The sequence below is a fragment of the Besnoitia besnoiti genome, chromosome III (assembly GCF_002563875.1).
Source record: "Besnoitia besnoiti strain Bb-Ger1 chromosome III, whole genome shotgun sequence".
Lineage (NCBI taxonomy): Eukaryota > Apicomplexa > Conoidasida > Eucoccidiorida > Sarcocystidae > Besnoitia > Besnoitia besnoiti.
In genome coordinates, this window is record NC_042358.1 from 3,801,297 (window position 1) to 3,820,331 (window position 19,035).

General features: G+C 58.5%; 3 protein-coding genes across 3 annotated transcripts; 1 reads left to right on the forward strand and 2 right to left on the reverse strand.

Moving 5' to 3' along the window:
• Nucleotides 1-1,079: 1,079 nt before the first annotated feature.
• Nucleotides 1,080-8,057, reverse strand: BESB_048120 (uncharacterized protein; the record flags this gene model as incomplete). Its single annotated transcript, XM_029363263.1, has 5 exons — nucleotides 1,080-6,087; nucleotides 6,384-6,442; nucleotides 6,876-6,932; nucleotides 7,497-7,543; nucleotides 7,829-8,057. The coding sequence occupies 5 exons, from the start codon at nucleotides 8,055-8,057 to the stop codon at nucleotides 1,080-1,082; spliced, it is 5,400 nt and encodes a 1,799-aa protein (XP_029220629.1).
• A 2,909-nt stretch (nucleotides 8,058-10,966) lies between these two features.
• Nucleotides 10,967-13,010, reverse strand: BESB_048130 (uncharacterized protein; the record flags this gene model as incomplete). Its single annotated transcript, XM_029363264.1, has 3 exons — nucleotides 10,967-11,052; nucleotides 11,564-11,719; nucleotides 12,011-13,010. The coding sequence occupies 3 exons, from the start codon at nucleotides 13,008-13,010 to the stop codon at nucleotides 10,967-10,969; spliced, it is 1,242 nt and encodes a 413-aa protein (XP_029220630.1).
• Nucleotides 13,011-15,341: 2,331 nt separating this feature from the next.
• Nucleotides 15,342-19,033, forward strand: BESB_048140 (uncharacterized protein; the record flags this gene model as incomplete). The annotated part of the gene is made up of 3 exons (XM_029363265.1): nucleotides 15,342-16,410; nucleotides 17,055-18,349; nucleotides 18,611-19,033. The coding sequence occupies 3 exons, from the start codon at nucleotides 15,342-15,344 to the stop codon at nucleotides 19,031-19,033; spliced, it is 2,787 nt and encodes a 928-aa protein (XP_029220631.1).
• Nucleotides 19,034-19,035: the final 2 nt, after the last annotated feature.

A 19,035-nucleotide genomic window follows, 5' to 3' on the forward strand; every position in this document is an offset into this window, starting at 1 on the left:
GTATCTATTTCCATCACGCTCCCTCCCCCGTAGAGTCTGCATTTCGCTCAGTGCAGCAGTTAATGCATAGGAGCTCTCCAGAAGACCCTTCAAACCATATGAACGCTCCTTCCACCATTCAATGGATGATGCTGCATGTGGAATAAGCCAGTCAGAGAGGCCCATGCCATTTGCTTCGCTGCCCAGGACACGAACGCGGAGTCACCACGGCTGCCCGCGAGATGAGGCCAACGTGCTGCATGTCGTCCCCGTCGAACCACAGACATATATCTTCCTCGATAGAACGTCGACTCCACGCGAAAACACCGTCAAGCCTGTTTGCCGTCCATGCTCAGCGGGCGCGGACGAACGGTAATGAGCTTCGCAAACAAGCACGCCTGCGGAGCAGTTTTGGGAGATAGTGCCAGTGTGATAGCCTCTGGTTCGCTGAAGGCCATCCCATCACCTTCGGCTAACAAAGAATGACGAGCGACCATGTCACAATGTATTGTCTTCGCACTGCAGAGTGCTTCTATCAGTGGATCCCAATTTCGTGACCAAGACATTTCGGCTACCTGCAGTCGTCTGCTGCTGAAAGTGCGTACAAGTAGGTGGCCTCCCCGCCGGTGCTCATGATAGTGCCGAAAGGGATCTGGGTCAGCGTGAAAGGGCGTCATAGAACTTCCAGATTCAAAGGTACACATAGAAATGGCGTTGGAAGGACTGGCAGAGGGACGGCTTGCGCAAGGACGTATACGACATAAGGGGACGCTCAGACGTCTGCTAGTGTTTCAAGGTGGAAAGTGCAAGGCGACACGAGGCCAAAACGAGGCATGCAGAGCTTGCCGTCAGCTGGAATCAGGGACCTCGGTCCTGCGCTTTCCCCGTATCTTGCAGACATTCCATTGGGACTACAGCCAGATGGCTGGGTCGCGTCCCGTTCGCCTTCTCGAAAACAGTACACTATGTATGAGTACCTAGTCTGTGGCATCTCGTGAGCTTCCCCCGAGAATGAACAGACATTCGAATACAGCAACCTCAAACGACTCCTCATTTTCAGCCACCCGAATCACGGTTCCTGGAATGTGTCGCCGCGTGTGTTACCCTGGGGCACAGCCTCGGTGGAACAAAATATACTGCTCAACCCCTTGTGGTCCCCGTGACGTCACGGGATGTGGCGCAGCAGATGCTGACAAATAGACCGTCGGCGCAGGAATGCCAATAAACACGCGAGAGTCGAGGATCACGTCTTGAGACGAGTCCATTGGAATACCGGGGCGGCGCTGAAACTGCTGAGTGGCTGCGAGCTGCCACGAAGGGGGGGGGCTCGGATCTGTGAGAAGTGGAGGAAGGCTCATGCAGTTCTGGGGCAGCTGCTGAACGGGCGACCAAACCGTCGACGCCCGCTGTATCGCCAGAGCCCCGTTGGGCATGCCTGGAAATGCATAATGCGTCGGAAGCGACGCCTGCGTGCAGGGCTCTGGCTCACTCGCCGCGTCGACCGAGGAGACAGTGCCGAGGCGGGGCGAGCGGGGGGCTGCGTGGATGTCACTGCCGAGGATGCCGGCGAAGTCGACAGATGAACCTCCGACATTTGTGGATGACCACCCGCTGCTACTCAGACACCACGTTGGCGGCGGCGTGGTGCTGAGTGGGAGCGGTGGCATTTCCCAGTAGACCAAGTCGTGAGGCGGGGTGGTCCGTTGCTGTTGCGGCGGGGTCAGCTCGTCTGTGACCCTCTGCGCAGCCGGCGAAGGGCGGCGGGTATTGACGGCAGGAGGGAGCGGCGCGGGGTGTGACAGGAGGTGGGAGTCTCGGAGCGTAGACAGGATCGGCTGGGTTACTTCGTCCACAGACTGGCGGCACGAAGGCGCGGCGAGTCCAGAGTTGTTCGCAAGGCCGGGGGCCGAATTGCGGGTGTGGTGCGCGTCGTCTGGGGCGGTGTGGTTGACACTGTCGACTGTGCCCGAGGAGTCGTAATGAGCCAAACCCTGGTTGGTGGGCAGTCCCCCGCTGCTACTCAGACACCAGGTTGGCGGCGGCGTGGTGCTGAGTGGGAGCGGTGGCATTTCCCAGTAGACCAAGTCGTGAGGCGGGGTGGTCCGTTGCTGTTGCGACGGCGTCAGCTGGTCAGTGAGGTCCTCCTCGGATATGGTAAAGAGGCGAGAGTGCGACGGAGGAGGGAGCGGCGTGGCGCGCGAGAGCAGGTCTGTGGCGCGGAGTGTCGGCGTGTTATGGTGGCTGAGTTCGTCTTCAGGGCCGGCGCGGTCAGGTGGGGCGGGTTTGAAGTTGTTCGGATTCTCGGGCGCCGAGGGGGTGCTGTGGCACGCGCTGCCGGGGACAGCGTTGCTGTCACTGCCGAGGAAGTCGGCGGAGTCGAGACATGCCGCTGCGTCGTTTGTGGATGGCCGCGCGCTGCTTGCCGGGAACCATGCTGGCAGCGTCGTGATGCTGAGCGAGAGAGGGGGCATTTCCCAGTAGACCAAGTCGGGCGTTGGGGCGCGCTCCTGATGCGGCGGCGTCAGCTCGTGGGTTAGCTCGTCTCCGACCCTCTCCGCAGCCGCCGAAGGGCGGCGGGTATTGACTGGAGGCGCGAGAGACGCGGGGTATGAGAGGTCGTAATTGGCGCGCAGTGTAGATGGGTTCGGCTGGCTGAGTTCGTCTTCAGGGCCGGCTCGGTCAGGCGGGGTGTATCCGAAGTTATTCGGAAGATAGGCAGGCGAGGGGGTACTGTGGCATGCAGTGTCGGGGGCGGAGCTGTCACTGTCTTCTACGCCTGTGGAGCCTAGAAACGAAGCACTCTCATTGGTGGCTGGTCCCCCGTTGCTACTCAGACACCACGTTGGCGGCGGCGTGGAGCTGAGTGGCAGGGGTGGCATGTCCCAGTAGACCAAGTCGAGCGTTGGGGCGCGCTCCTGATGCGGCGGCGTCAGCTCGTGGGTCAGCTCGTCTCCGACCCTCTCCGCAGGCGGCGAAGGGCGGCGGGTATTGACGGGAGGAGGGAGCGGCGCGGGGTGTGACAGGAGACGGGAGGCTCGGAGCGTAGACAGGTTCTCGGACGGGGTGAGTTGGCCTTCACAGTGGCGGCGGGCAGGCGGGGTGTGGGGCTGTTGGTGCGGATCAAGTGCGCCGGGGTCCACCTCCTTAGCAGGCGCGGAGGCGCTATTATTGGGCGGGAAAAGTTGATGCTTGGCTTGCGCGGCGAGGTGGGAGGCGCGAAGCGGTTGGGTGGGGGCGCAGTGAAAGGGTTCTACTTCCAGTGTATTAGCGGATCCACGTACTGTAGTGGAGGATTGCAGCCCGTTCTGTTCCCCGTGACGGGGTGGGCATGCATCAGGGTATCCGTTTCTCTGCACGATGGGTGTGGCGAAGTCTTCAGATATACAAGTAGCCCCATCGGGGCGGCTCTTTGTTGGGTCAGGCGGCCGTAGTGTACACTCTTCACTTTCTACGGTGCTGATGAGTCGGCCGTTGATGGATTCGACTGCTGCGTCTGCAGCGTCAAGATAGCGTGTCCGTGTCCGGACGGGTTCCCGTAGTGTACCAGCTTCACGTGTTACGGTGTCAATGACTCTGGCGTTGGCGGAGTCTGTCGCTGCTACAGCAGTCTCACGGGGGCGCATCTCACTTGGGCTGGGAGGCCGCAGTGAAGCTTGGAGAGCTTCCGCGGAGTTTGCGTCACTGGTTTGGGAGCGCGCAGGATCGTGGTCACCGCTCGGACTGGGTGGAAGAGGATTGTTTGAAGAAACAGCGAAAGACCCAGGGACGATGCAGAGTGAAGGTGTTGCCCACAACGCGGAGTTAGGGCATTGTCTGGCATGCCAGGGCGACAATCCGTTGGGGAATGGGGGTTCAAACGTGTTCGACGGGGGCATGTCTACACGAGGCAGGGGACTCGAATGCTCCAATTCGTCGATTGAGACATCAGTCGATGACCCACTGGGACTGAGGAAAAGTGCGTCTATACTGGCGAACGATAAAGCGGCACTTGCCAGCGAGTTCACGATTGCGGGCTGAGGCTCCCTCGGGTGACTGCCAATGGTTGAAACGCTGGGGGCGACAGTCGTGTGAGTCTCGGGGCTTGCACTGCACTTGTCCTCGAGGTCGTGCTGCGGCCAGTCACCGCGCAACAATGCAGCTGTCTCCGCTTTCTCTGATTCCTCATGAGCCAAACACCCAATATTCGGCAACGGACAGGACACCGCAGCCGGAGACGACCCAGAGTGTGCTCCATGCTGTCCGGGGGTCTGCCGGCTCCGTGTGCTGAGCTGCGCTTGGATGGTTGGCATGACTGTAGGAGGAGACACTTGCTGGGGCCCCGGGTTTGCCAGATGCCGCTGACAGCTACCTATTGAGTCTTCACTTTGGCCAGCGGTCGCTTCGGGAGGTGAACTGCGCGAGTGAGTCAGCGCGCGCCGGTTACCGGTAGCGGAGGGAGTCAGAGAAACGCCGTTACAGAGCATGGCCGCTGTGCGCACGGCTCTGGTGGCTAAGGCAACACACGCTGTACGACCCGCGGCGCGTGGCGTGTATGCAGCCCCAATATCAGGGGCACTGCTGGCGTTACCACTTTCCCTGTTGGCTTCCGGTGCCGCAGGCTTGGTTTTAAATCCCTGATCTGAGACGCTAGCTGCTCCTTGCTGAGATTGCTGTGGGGTAGGCAAAGGTGTGAGTTGGACTTGAGGATCTGGATTCTCTTCAGCTGCCTTCGTTGCTTGTTCAGAAAAAAGACCGCGGTCGGGTCGCCTTGCGCGCGCCGGCGTGTCGTCTGGATTACTGCAGCACTGAGGAGTTGCCGGAGAACAGAAAGCCCGCTCACGACTGATACGGTCCGTGCTGTTCTCGTCCGGTGAGGGGAACGCCGGCGTTAAACTCGTGCTTACGCAACCGGTAGCGAATCCTGGTACGGTGCCAGTGTCCTGCGTCGAAGCCATTGATGTCACACCGTCCTTGCCCGGTATGTTCGCCTGTTCGCAATGACCAGCTTCGTTGCGGAGAACAAGGGGTATCTCCGCCGGAGTGGTGGTCTCCCTCTTCGATGAAGCCCCCCCCCCTGGGCCCCTGCATCTGTTGCTTGCTTGGAAGGAAACGGGAGCATGACTATTCTTCCTCGCGAACCCTGGCTCATCTCCGCTGGCACTGCATGCTGTTCGGTTACTGGACGTTGCCGCCTGAACTGTGTGGAGCTTGTGGATGTTTATCATTGATTCCTTCAGGATGGATTCCTGTGTACGCAGCGATGCTAGGCGACCCTTCGCTGGAACTGCTCTGGTTCCATTACTGCCCCCAGAGCTAAAGGACGAATGGGTTGGCATGTGTGCGTGTTTCGTTTTTGCATCGTTGACGCTCCCGCTGCAGCTGTGTCTGCTGTTGAAAGCGATGGTCCCCTCAACCACACGCAAGGCTGAAATGAAAGAGGCTGCTCCGCTGCCGACAGCTTCCATATCTCTGGCAACACACTGGCACACAGTGGAACGAGCTGAGCGCCACCCTGGCATCTGCTGATGTGGCGTAGCAGGCGAACTGTCCGAGTTGGCACGGCGCAATATCGGTCGAGCAGCACGCGGATCGTTCCCGCGTTGAAGGAGATTCTTACCCACTAGAAGAGTTTGAGCCTTCCTGCGGGGAACGCCCATGGCATTTGCCACAGTCGTGGTCGGTACGGCTGGTGGCGTGGAAGAGCTTTTAGTCATAAGACTCGGCATTGGGGTGCATTCTTCGAAGGCAAGTGCGTTAGTTTCCTTATGTGTAGGAATGCATTGAACGTCGTTCGTCTCGCCATCGTGAGTTTGCTTTTCCTCGGAAACAAACATCCAGGTGCGGTGCTCTTCACTCTGTGGTTGAGCAGGCGGGCGGCCTTCGTCGCCTGGCATGCGCTGCGCTGGTGCTCCGCCACGAGGTACTCTGGCACCGGCTTTTGCGTTTTCGGCGCCGTCGCTGCCGTGGCAACACACTGCGTGTTCCACTGCATCAGCACACTGCATCAACGAGAGGCGCGCCAGCTGGAGATGACTGAGCGACTTCTTTTCGAACACGGCTTGGAGGTCGTCGCTTCTCCACTTCCGAGCAATCACGCAGGTGACAGCGATCGCCTCGGCCATCAGAGCCCTGCAGTCAAATCAGTGAACGCGAGACGCTCTGCGAAATGGCTGTCACGTTAGGTTCTAGCATGACTTCCGCCGGCTAGAATTTGACAGTCGCTTTTTCTTTTGAAAGGAGGTAGCAGGCTAGCAGCTAAGAGGGCATTCAGTAGGTTCTCATCACGGAGAGTTTCCAGGGAGACTCGATGACGTGGTCGAGGTTCTGTCTGCAGTGGGAGACTGTGAGGACGCGAGCCACGCATGCCTTACGCGCCTTCAGTACCGGTGATAGCCTCTGAATCGCTTTCTCGTAAATATACGTACCTCAGTTTGGTATCAACTTGGAGTAACGTGTGTGCGACGCGCGACTCCAGCATGCGCATCTGCAAAGGTCATCACAGTGCCACAGAAGCTCTGTGCCAACGACAACGCGGGGCTGACTACCTTAGTCTGTGTCCGACGCCGTACAGTGAGGTCGGGAGCGACTGCAGAACAGTGCACATGCTGGCTTGTATCTTTCCCGGTCAGCGTTTCTCGTTTTGAGGCCAAATGGCAAGCAGTACCTCAGTAATGTGCCGGCTCAGGGAGGTTCGAAGTGCTTCATTCTCTTTTGTGAGCTCGTAGACATTGGCATCTACTTGTTTCCGGAGTTCCTGTACATAGTAGTAGCAACGCGTCTGCGCACAGTTGCAAACGGCTGTGCGCATGGACTGAGTAACGACAGTCAACCCTGCTTCGCTACACATGGATCATGATGTCGAGCGGTCCTGTTTGCAGCACGCGCTCACACAAAGGGTAACTCTACCGTGCGGTTACCTCTGTGTTCGTGTACAGCTCAGCCGTCATGTTGCACTCCTTGCGCTGGCGCTCGTTCTGGAAGCAAATACAGAGCCAGCTACGGGGTGCTTGGAGCCAGAGCAGGATAGTATGGCAAGACGGAGTTTTCGGCAACAACAAAACAGGCGGGTGCATCAATGGGTGAATAGTGTCCAATGAACGGGGAGAGGCAGACGCATTTCACGACGCGACATGTTTGGTCTCACAGCTTCTTCAAGTGACGGGAACAGAACAGGTGTCCTTAATTCTTGCAAGGACACGTGGCAGGAGCAGCATACCAGCAGCATTCGCGAACGGCAGGCCCCCCGCAGGTAGGTTGCGTTATCAGCAGGCGGCCGGAACGCCCGAGGCATAGCGGACCTAGTGTGCGTCTTGTGGACTGCTACCCTCCTGCCCACGGCTTACGACAAAACTCCACTACATTTATGAAACGACGGTGCGGCCGGGTCTGACCAGGTAGCCGGGTATTCTTGGTGTAAGTCGGCCGAAAAAGTGGTATGGCGTGGCTACCAACCAAGCACAGTCGGAGTTTGAATGTTTACGCGCATGACTGTAAGAAGTGTCTTCCTACTGCACGGGATTGGTATTGGCATTGCTTACTTCATCCCGTAGGTCGGCTAGTTGACGTCGTAGCAGAGCACATGTCGCTGGGCAAACACACACATCCACGCGCTCTGAGATTCAACGCGGTACTCCAGGTTCTCCGGCGGCACGCGACGCGCATCGAATCTATCCCCTAGTCAACATAAGGATCAGCCCGCGGCTGGAACTTAGAGCCCTCGTGCTCGACGTACGTATCCTACGCGGCTTCGAGAGTCAGCCGGTTTGTGTACAGGAACTAGATGCTGTTGCGAACACTCCCATGTGGAGCCTCCCATGATCGCTTTGTCTGTGCATGGCCCCACAGACCACACTGCCCGGCGGCTGCTGACTTTGTTCCTCATCCAAGAAATGCTGCAACATCGCGGTATCCTCCTCCTTTTGGAGAAGGTCGAGTTGCAAGCTCGTAAGGCTGTTCGGCTCCTCTGCAAGATTAGAGTCATCCTCGTTGAGGAGCTGATTTTGCAGCTCTGGAGACATGTCCCAGGAAACAGCTCCGCATATACGAGCAGGCTCACAAATTCCTTCGAGGGGAGCACCGGGAGAAGCATGAACATTCATGTTGGAAATCGGATGGGACATGTATGAGACGGGTGCGTATCACAGGAAAACGTGACGACGCTGCCGGCCGCTGCCACAGCCAATGTGCAAACGCCACGATTTTTGCAGCGCTACGCGCAGCTGTAGAAGGTAGGCTTAAATACGACAGCAGTAACGAGCCAGCCAAGTTCGTACACTTCGGCTATGCTGTCGAAACTAGGCCTCGGTCAATTCGAGCCCCCCCCCCCCCCAAAACTGTTCTAAGATAGCGGGCCTGAGTTGCAACTCGGCGAGTCCAAGACGCGGCTCTCTAAGACCCAGTCCCACCCGCTGAGCTGAGCGCCGCGACAGCCACACTAGTGTTCCGGTTGGAGTCATGCGTAGAGGACAGTGGCACACAGGAGGGAGAGACAAGCGTGCAGCGACCGCAGAGAAGAAGATATAGGCGAGAGTCACAGAGCACTTGAGAGCAGATGAGAACAGCACAGAAGGGAGATGTCTCCAGGCGTGTCTGCGCCAGGACGCTAGTGCACGAGCAGGAGGGGTAGGCGGCCTTGTGGTGACAAGACTCAGCTTGCAAATGGTTCGCAAAACAGGGCCGTAGTACTGCACGTTGCCTGTATGCAAGCCAGGAGTCTTTGCTGGCGTATGCTTTGACGTGAGGTGTGAAGCCGTGTTCCAGTGACCATGGCAAACAGTAGACGGTCTACGCACGCCTGGCACACGCCACGGCAACGATCGTGCGGATCATCTGCTGTGCACGGGGGATTAACCAGGCTCGGAGCTTTGGAGTAGATGACCCGGCCGGTGAGTGGCCTCACAACAGCTAGCTACGACTTGAGCTGTCTTGAAGCCGGTAGATTACATTTTCCCAGGTCGTCTGTGCTCGTCAGTGTCGTCAAATGTAAGGGCCCACGTTGATGGCACATGAAGTGATGCATTGCCGTCTCAACTATTCTCGGGGATTTTATCTGGCTGGATGGAGCAGGGAAACGTGTTTATTTCAAAATGGACTTTTCTGTGCGATAGTGAAAGAGAGGACGCTGCTCCTCGGTACCACACGCACACATATGTGCTACATACGTACCCAAACCCCCGTACCATCATGAGTGCAACTCTACAGGCTGAGAAAACACGCACCCTATTTAAAGCTGAAACGGTCCCATCTCGGAACGAAAAGCAGATTGTGCTTCGTATACGGGTGGTTTCGCAAGGAGCGGTGCACTAAAGTTCCGAGATTTTGTGGGTGCAACCTAGATGTCCACAAGTCCCAGCCATTGTATGCTGTCCACTCGGCACGCATCCGTCTGAGCTACAGAAGAGAACTGGGACTGTCAGTGAAGACTTTTTCCGCATCAGGTCGTCGAGAGTGTCACACAAAGCGGGGCTGAGCTGGAGAAGCGCTGCGCGAGACTCGTCCGTGACAAGTGAACAGAAAGGTCTTTAAGGTAGCCCGTAGGTGGGTGCCGATTCTCGAGGCAGGCGATCCACTCTTGCCCTCGAGATGTGTCACAACTGCCTAATGCTTGGCAACCCAACCACCATACGCAACGCCACCTGCATATCATATGTAGGGGGTGCGTGTCTGCATGCTTTTAAACCAGTGTTTGTTCAGCTCTCTTTTTGCGGTAGCCCGTACGTATTTGTTTGGCAAACTCAAATTAACTGCATCCCACGACAACGCGAGAGACCTTCCATGTCCATTCAATTCCGGTCAGCACCAACGCGACCTTGAGAACTGTGGTTGCTGTAACTCAAGCTTGTTCCCGTTTTCCCCGCGAGGTCGACTGCCTTCTTGTCTCCTTGGGTTATCGAAAGACTCCCTCCGTACACATTCGGTAAGCCACAGTGCTCATATAGGATCGAAAAAACGTAGTTACACCATGCACACCTTTTCACAACTTGTCCCAGCTACGTTCTCTGAACCTGCGAGTTGCACTGCTGCAGTAACGGAGACCTCCCATCTCCTTTTACAGGACCCGTGTTTTTGCTTCACCAAACAGAGGATTCTCCCGCGCAGGCGTGTGACAGGCTCGCCGTTGCGGTCATGAACGCTCATTGGCAACTCTCGCTTTGGATTAACGTACTCCCTCCCGGCAAACTGCGTTCTAAGGAATCTGAGTTCCCACTGAAGAGATAATCACTTCCTGAGCTCCGTCACTGCGTTCAGCTTTCGTCTCGACTCTAATTAGCGCATCACCCCTGGTGTCCCTGCGGCCTTTCTGGAGCCCCCAGCGACGGTGCCGATTCTAGATCCATAACATACGTCTGGCTAACATATCCGGCAAAATGTCACGCTTCTAACCTGAATTTGTGACGTCCCGCATCAGGCTTCGATTGAGGGGCCCACCAGAAGGCGGGTGTAGCAAAGTCGGAACGAGTGCTTCAATTCGGATGTTGAAGCATCCCAGAGATGCTTCTTCAGCATATGGCTCAGCCCCGCCCCCCCCCCCCCCCTTCGAGAGATGCGCCTACCTATAGCGGGCCACCCTTTGAAGTGGGCAATGTGAGAAAAAAGACACACATGCCTGGTAGGAGCGTGACCGAAGCAGAAATATTTACGGGAATAGGCATTGCGAATGCCGTTTGACTACGTGCGCAGTCCATGCAAGGCCTCATACCGGGAATCAGTCCGTGTGTGTAAATGTGTGTTTGTGTGAAATGTGACTCCCGGCATTGGCTTGTAACAGCCCTGGAATCGGCGCTTTGTTTACTTCCGCAGCTCTGTTCCTCCTCCGGATCTCGCAGAGTGTAGGTACAGTTCACTACTCTATTCGCTTTTTGAGCCACGCACGCCACATGACGCCCCTGATTCGCTTAAGGCGCCTCCATCTGTCATTGTTACAGCACAGTCGCAAAAAAAAACCCGGAAACGAAACGGTGTGGCTGGGTCGACCTGCGGTTGCGCTTCTTTTTTCGCGTTTGTCTCCCTAGCAGGCGAGCGCCACATAGCCGGCGTGCTCCACGATTTCTGCCGCCTCCTCGAGTCCCTTCAGCGCAGCGTCAACTTCTTCCTCTACGCGCACACACACCACGGCAAAAGTAGACACCAGACATCACCGCCAATCCCCAACCCCCCGAAGCCTTCGCCCGTCAAAAAAAGAACGGTTTCTACTAAAAGATGACAGATGTGATTGAGGCACGAGATGCCGCCGTAGAGCGACACGCTCACGCGAGAAACCGCCTTCTGCAAGGCTGCAGAGAGCCCAGAAAGACGGGAAGTGGCGGCACCTTCTCACGCCTGCGGGGGGCCGCGCGCTCAACCGCGAGGAAAAAAAACCACATTGTCGTAAGCCTCAGTATATTATATCGAGCAAGCAAGTAAAAAAGCTGTCAGCACACGAGAGTATTCACCGGGAGTCCCCCGCCCAAGCCTTTCGTGCCACGCGGCTCGCAAACAGGCAGCCAGCAAGAGCCCCGACGTTTCCTTCTCTCATTGTCGTCTATTAAATCGATTTATTTAGAAAAATCGTATGAGAAATGCCTATTTCATTAGCTAATAATAAACAATGCGGCGCAGCGCGTACCTGTGCGGGAAGGCCTTCGTCTGCGCGCCTCGGCCTTCACTTTATCCTTCGGCGCTCGCTTGGCGCCACCTCCGAGAGTGAGGAGAATGAGGACCACGTCTCGCTGGAGAGCGTCCTCAACGTGGTCGTAGTCCTGCAGAAGCTTCTGTTCTTCTTCTGCACAGCCAGGCACCGCAGCCGTTGAACACAATAAAGGCGCACGGCTGGAATCATGAACGCGACATGCGTCTCCACAGAGCACACACGACGAAACATTGGACAGCACAATGCACAAGCGCGTCACGCGTACACAGAGAGAAAACAGAGCCTCAGCCTCTCTGCGCCTCCATGCGCCGGTGTGTGGCAGACCACCTCGGCTTCTCGTGCCCAAAGAGCCTCAGGGCCTCTCTCTTTCTCTCTCTCCCCCCCGTCCCCCGCCCGCCCGTCTTCTGTCTGTTGGCTTCTCACCTGGCAACAAAGATGAGGAAGCCAAAGAAGACGCGCCATCTTCGCCGTCTGCGTTCGGTTCGCCCTTGACTGCCTCGCCGTCTCCGGTCTTAGCCTTCTTGACACCCGCGAGGTCGCCTTGCTTGGCATCAGCTCTGCCCACATCCTCCTCTGCGCGCAGCGTGCCTCGCCTCGCGGCGAACGTCGCGGCTGCATGCGCGACTGCGGCCGGGTGCAGGAACACGAATTCTGAAGCGTCTTTGATTGGCGCGCAGGAGGACGCCGAGAGAGACACCTCGCCATTCAAGTCTGTGGAGACACCCGCGGCGATGCGGACGAGGGAGCCGACCTGCAGGAAGCGCTTCTTCCCACTCAAGACTTGAATTTTTTTCGCTTCCTCCGTCCGCTCCGCGTCGCCTCCGCTGGCAGCAGCGCCCGCAGCCTCGAGCTCGGGGATTACCACGCCTGCAGCCTCCTCCTCGTGGACTTCCCACCAGGGTTTGCCGTCGACGACGTCGTACTCGACTTCGATTTCACCCGTCCCGTCGGCGAGTTTGAAGCGCACGAGAGACGCGAGCTTCTCGCAGCCCGGCGGCGCGACCCAGCCGCGCAGCCCCACGAGGCCCACGTCGTTCCCGTGAAGGCGGAAGGCGTGCTTGGAGCCGTCCTCCTTCTTCTCGCCGTCGCTGGGCAAGTGCCCTTCGCCCTGCGCAGCCGCGCCCTCCTGCATGTCCCTCGCGGCGCGCTGCAGCATGCCAACCGTCACATAGACCAGCCCCTCCGCGCCAGAGGCAGACGTGCCCTGGAAGCCCGCGGTAGCGGCGCTCGCGCGATTCTTGCTCTCCGCCTGCTGCTGTGAAGGGAAGAGCGATGGCGAAGTGAAGTCTTCGAAAGGCTGCGAGCCGAAGCCGCTGCCGCCGCTCGCTCGCCGGTGAGCCTCGGAGTCGCCTGCGACCGGCCCGCCGAAGCCACCTCCGAACGAGGAGGAGAAAAAACTCGAAGAGTCGTCGAAAAAAGCCATTCTGGAAAAGAAAAGACAGCTAACAGCGACGGCGGGCGCAGCGAAGAGGAGGAAGAAAACGGGGGCTCGCGGCGGGAAGCGCGGCGGCGGGCGGATGTTAAAGAAGGGCGGCGGAGTGGGCCAGACGCACGTAGGCAGGACAGCGGTGGCGGAGATCAGAGGTGAAAGACACGCAACAGACTCATGCCTTGTAAAGCTCGGAAGGAACCTGAACAAGCATACAAACTAGAGAAACAACATGGACACGCGAGGCGTTCGACGAGACCAAGGATTTACACAGAAGGGCACATCCTCCGTCTGCGTCACCGATGGCGTGCTTTTCCACCGGCGGCGCTCTCTGCGACTCCACACAAGTCAAACCCCGTACTTTGGGAACTTCCCAAAAGGAAATACGGTGCGTGCCAACAACACACAAGCTGCGCGTCTTCGCGTCTAGCAAAGTGAACGAGAAGACGCAGCAATGAAGACGTCCTGACGAGCTGCAAATTCACCGAAGGAGAACATGTCGATTAAAAAGAGACAAAGGTTTAAATTGCGAGAAGTTCGGTCTTGTGTCCGCACGGTGTGCTGCTTTCTGGAGCAGCGAAAAGGAGAATCTGGAGAGAGGTTGAGAGTAAGACACCGAGCATGCCGTCGTGGGGGCCAGTGTCCATCCACTCAGACGCCGCGTGTAACCCACTCGAAAAACACACCAAGCAGGGAAAAAGAAGCCAATTGATCCTTTGCCAGCCGGCGGGAAAAGACACCGCATCGGACAAATCACCTGAAACGGCGAACTAGGGTCATTCCAGCGCTCCGTGTAACGGCGCAGTGCTTACAAACACGCGATCAGTGAGTGGGGTTAGTGGCGATGCCCGCGCGGCAGAGCCCCTGGCGGCAGCGATGCATTCTCCAGCACACCGTAGAAAGCGGAGGAGAAACGAAATACGGGAAAACCAGAAACCTACACGTACGGCATGCTGGACCTCACAAGAGAAAGCAAGAATCATGAGGCGTCAAAGATGAGACTGCTAACCTAGCCGCGCCCGGGAGGACGACTTTGCGTGCACACGAGGCGTTGGAGGGCGACGGGTTCGCAAAGCTACGTCTTTCGCAGCACCGTCGTTCGCAACGAAAGCCTGCCTTGTCTTTACACCTGCGAAAACTGCCTAAAACTGAGAGACATTGTCTTGGATGACGACTAGAGAAATCACAGGCTCGATTGCAAGAACAATGAAGAGGAAGCAAAGCGCGCATCTGATTCGGCGTGTGCTGCCTAAGCGAATGACACACGAGAAGAAGCAACGATGAGGAGTGCTGTCGTCGGTGAAGGCGTGGTCACGCGTTTGCATTTCACAACAGGAGCGGCTTGCCACCCTGTTTTTTTTTTATCGCTTGTCTCGGCGTCTTCTTCTTTCACCATCGTTTTCGACTTTAACGTCGCTTGTCTCGCTACACTCTCTCGCCCTCAGGGTCGCCCCCGGTTTTGGTAGAGATGCAGTCAGAAAGGGACAGAAGACAACGCGCCTGCTTTACGGTTCTCGCTTAGAAGCAGCTTGGTGAGGGCAGGTCGCCCTTGCTGTTTAGGGAAAAACAATCTTTTTCTCTTTCTGTGGACTTCGTCAGTCATTCAGAGCAAAGAGAGGCCCTAACATCTGTCTACATAAGGGCGAAAAACGAGGCCGAGCGAGTCGCAAGCCTGGTTTTGACGACAAGTCCGTGGAGATGCGCGCCAAAGATCCATAAAAAAACAGGGCTCAGTTCAAACCGCGGCCTCACAAGCACAAGAGAGGGAACTGCTCTACTGTTTTTTTGCCTGGGGACTCCCGCGATTCCCGGTGTTCTTTCCGCCCCTTGCGGAGCGCAACTGCCTTGATGGGCGCGGCATCACCGGAATCTTCAACGCCTCACCCGGCTCCTTCGTTCGTCGCTCTTTACGATCGCGGTTTTTAAGGCTTTCTCGACTTCCGATGTTCCCTCGTTGAGACGCCTCCGGTACGAGTGTATGTGTACGTTCTTCGAGACCGAGGGGTCGCCGCCTGAGAAGTGCATTTCCTCGGCTCGAGGGCCACTTCCCACCTCTGGATTCTCCAGTTCTTCAGAACAAAGGGAACAAGCCAGACAGCGCAGGCTTTTCGCGCGCGCGCACATCTGACCCTCGTCCGACGGCCAAGGTGGCGAGCTCTGTCTTTTCCTTAGCGTCTTGAGGCGCCTGCTGGCACAGTCTGCATTCTTTCTCTTCCTCCAAGTTGTCGTTTCGCCTTCTTTTGCCTCTCTGTAGGCTGTCTCTTCGCCTGCAGCTTTTCCTGTCTCCAGCGCCGGTCTGGCAGCCGTGCCTCGTTGCTGTGTAAGATGCATGTGGAACGAGAGGATTCTGCTTTTTCCTCTTTTTCCTCTGAATCCTTTCCCTCGCTGTCTCGCACGTCCTCTTCTTCTTTCTCGGACTGTCCGCCGCCTGGCGCCGCATCGCCGGCAGAGCCGCCGTGTCTAGACACCCTGAGGTGTCTGTACACCTCGGCGCAGCAGGACCATTTGCTCGATTTCCATCCGCGCCTCTCCCACGCCGACCAGAAGCTGCTGCTGCACCAACTCAGCCGCCACGATGCCGTGCGCGTCTCGCGCATCTTCCGCCGCGCCCTAAGGCGGCACCAGGCGAAGGCGGCCGCGGAGTCTGCTGCGAAGCTCTTAGAGGCACAAGCCTCGCGCACGGTGTCCGCGGCCGAGGAAGCTGGCAAGCACGAGCTCACACAGGCACTCGATGCGCCGGGTGCTCCCGCAGGCGCGCCCGCCCCAAGCCCTTCTCTGCGAACTAAGGAATGCGCTGAGTGTTCATTGTCTGTCAGCCCCATAGTCGCCCCGTCTCCCTCGGTGCTCTCCGCGGAAAGTGCGCAGGTGGCTGCGCCGGCGGACGAAGCGACGGCAGCTACGGGCGAGGAGAGGTCGAACGCGGCGTCGCTGGCTGTCTCCGCCGCGCGCGCGTCGGCGCAGAGCTTCGCGTCGGTCGCCGCGCGCGCGGCCCTGGAGGCTGAGCTGACGCTGGCGGCGCCGCTGATTGGGAAGCGGATGAAGACCGAAGAGCCGCTGCGGAGTGTCCAGCCAGCGAGGCCGCCAGCGGGCGCGGGAGGGGGCAACGAAACCGAGCACGAAGACGAGGACGATTTGCATGAACTCCCCTCGAGGTGCTGCCGAGAGACGTGCTTTCCGCCCGATATCATCGAGTGGGGAGAAACGGCTGAGGACGCACACAAGGGCGAAGCGCAGCACGCAAACGACGCCAGCGAAGAGGACACAGATGCCATGCAAGCGAGACTCGCGCGGCTGTATAGCCTCGTTGAGCAAAGCAGCTGCCCGCTCGTTCGCCTCGAGGCCATGCCCGACCGCGCGAGGCGGCATTGGTACTCCCTCGGATTGAAGCTAATTCGTAAGTCGTCCAACGCGGGGCTGACATCGCCGTGGTTCAGGCAAGCGGATGAGCAGTAATATCCATATATATGAATACATATATATATATATATATATATATATGCTGCCACGGGTCCGCGTGTTTCACTGCGGCATCTGTATATACGCATCTGTAGGCTCTAGTGCCGTGTGTGCGCGCGACCACGGAGAGGGAGGAGTACAGTTAAAAAGCAAGGGCTGATTGAGACGCTGCTGGGTTTTGGTATAGACGTGCGTGCTGGGGTCAGCATAGTTGCATCGACTTTCCGTCGTCGCCGACCGCGAGCACCTCTTCTGGCCCCGGCCTACGTCTCGGCGCTTCTCTGTCGTTTAGACACGATCAGCTCCGCCGTCGCTTGCGCAGCCTGTTAACGAGTCTCTCCCCTCTAACCCAAGTCCTCATCACCTCACGAATGCCCAGGCTCACCCCCTGCTGAGGCTGTGGGGCTTGCACCGCCGCCACTCATTCCGCTTTTTTATTTCTGCCAGTACGCTGCCTTTGCGTTCGGTGCCTGGCCTGCGTTTTTGAGTGAGCAGACGTCAGACGCTTTTCAACGCGTTTCGCTTCATGCATGTCCGTCTTCGTGTGCGTTTGTGTGGTTCGTCTGGGTGTTGCATCTTCAGGGGAGGGGCGAGTGGCGGCCCTCGTGCTGGCGGGCGGCGACGGGACGCGCCTGGCTTTCGCAGGCCCCAAGGGACAGCTGCCGGTGGCGCCACTGTCGGGCAAGAGTCTGTTTCAGCTGTTCGCCGAGCGCGTCAAACGTCTCTGTGAACTCGCGGAGAGGGAGGGAGAGGCTGAGAGCCGCACGAGCGCTGCGGAGCGAGTCGAGTCGACGGGGATGCCGAGGCCGCAGCCTCGCCTCGTTTCGCTGCCGCTTCTTATCATGACCAGCGAGGGCAACGACACGCAGACGCGCGCGTTTTTCGCGCAGCACAACTTCTTCGGCCTCCATCCGTCGTCCGTGTATTTCTTCCTGCAAGAGTCAATGCCCACGTTTTCGCCCGACGGCCACATTTTGCTCCGTGAGCCCGGATGTATGTACACCGCGCCAAACGGGAACGGCGGCGTGTTCAGCGCGCTCGAGTCTGCGGGGCTGCTGCGCGAGCTGCGCGAGCGGGGCGTGGTGGGGCTGCAAGTCTGCAGCGTTGACAACATTCTCGCGCGGATTGGCGACCCGCTTTTCTTTGGGCTCTGCTTCGAGTCGCATACACCCGTCGGGAACAAAGTGCTGCGGCGTCGCGACCCGTACGAGAAAGTTGGCGTCGTATGCCAGGTGCTTTCGCAGGCGCCTCCGACGCACGCCGAAAGGTCGCGCCTCAAGGAGGCGCTGCTGCACTCCTTCGCGGCGACTGGCGGAGACAGGTCGGCAGACGCGAGCCGTGTGCGCGAGGCGGAAGCGAGGGAGAAAGACGGGGGTTCGCCGCGCGAGGGACGCAGCGCGCGCGAGTGCAAAAAAAAGGCGGCGACAGCCAGCGGGGAAGCGCGATCACACCCTGAGAGGAATGGAGATGGACGACGACGCATCCCCGTCGTGATTGAGTACTCCGAGCTGCCGGATGAGATTCGGCTGGCGCGGAAGAGCCCGGCGGAGACGCAGCAGGACCAGGCGACAGATCTCCTGTTTGAGTGGGGCAATGCCTGCCTGCACTACTTCGACCTGCGATTCATTCACGCGGTTCTGACCAATCGCCGCCTCCTGGACTCCTCGTACCACCTCGCCTTGAAGAACGTGAACGCGATTCTTCCGAGGCGCGCCGGAGCTGCCCGCGAAGGGGCCGGTCCGACCGCGGAGACGCGCCCGAACGGGCACGCGAGGACAGGCGAGGGCGACCTCTCGAAGGACTTTGTCAGAGTCGAGAAAGGCTGGAAACTCGAACTCTTCATCTTCGACGTGTTCGCCCTTGCCTCCCGCGTCCTGGTGAGACACTCCACAGCTCCTCTGCATAATTTACCAATTCGAGCAAAAACACCGAGGGGTGGGGGGGGGGGGGGGGAGGGGGCTGGCTGGCTGGCCGTCGTGTGAGGCGCACAGGTGTCTCTCGGCGATCCCCGCTCTTTTCGTATCCCCCTCAAAGCGGCTGTGCCGTGCTCCAGGTGTGCTGTCGCGCACGGAGTGAAGCGACTTCTCCGTCGTCATCTAGGAACAGTTTTTCTTGTTTCTTGTCGTTTCCTGCCGCAGTGCGTCGAAGTCGCCCGCAGCGCCGAGTTTAGTCCCATCAAGAACAAAAGCCCAAATCCGAACCCCCGCACAGTCAGCGACGTCGTCGAGGATACACTCTTCAGCGCGCAGAGAGACCTCTCTCGCCTGCATCGCTCTTGGCTGCGGTGCGCTGGCGTCCGCGCCGATACGCACGACGCGCAGCCGCTGCGATCGCCTGACCAAAGGGACGACGACCTTGAGCGGGAGATCTCTGCACAGCGCGCGGGCGCCGACGGCGGGAAGGGGGACGAGGCGGACAGGGCTGAGGCAGAGGTCGGCTTCCAAGAGACGCTCTGCGAAATATCGCCTCTAGTGTCATACGGAGGCGAAGCGCTGTCGGAGGCTGTGGCTGAAGGGCGCCTTGCGTCTCGCGTGGGTCTGCCGTTCCGCTTTGAAGGCTGAAC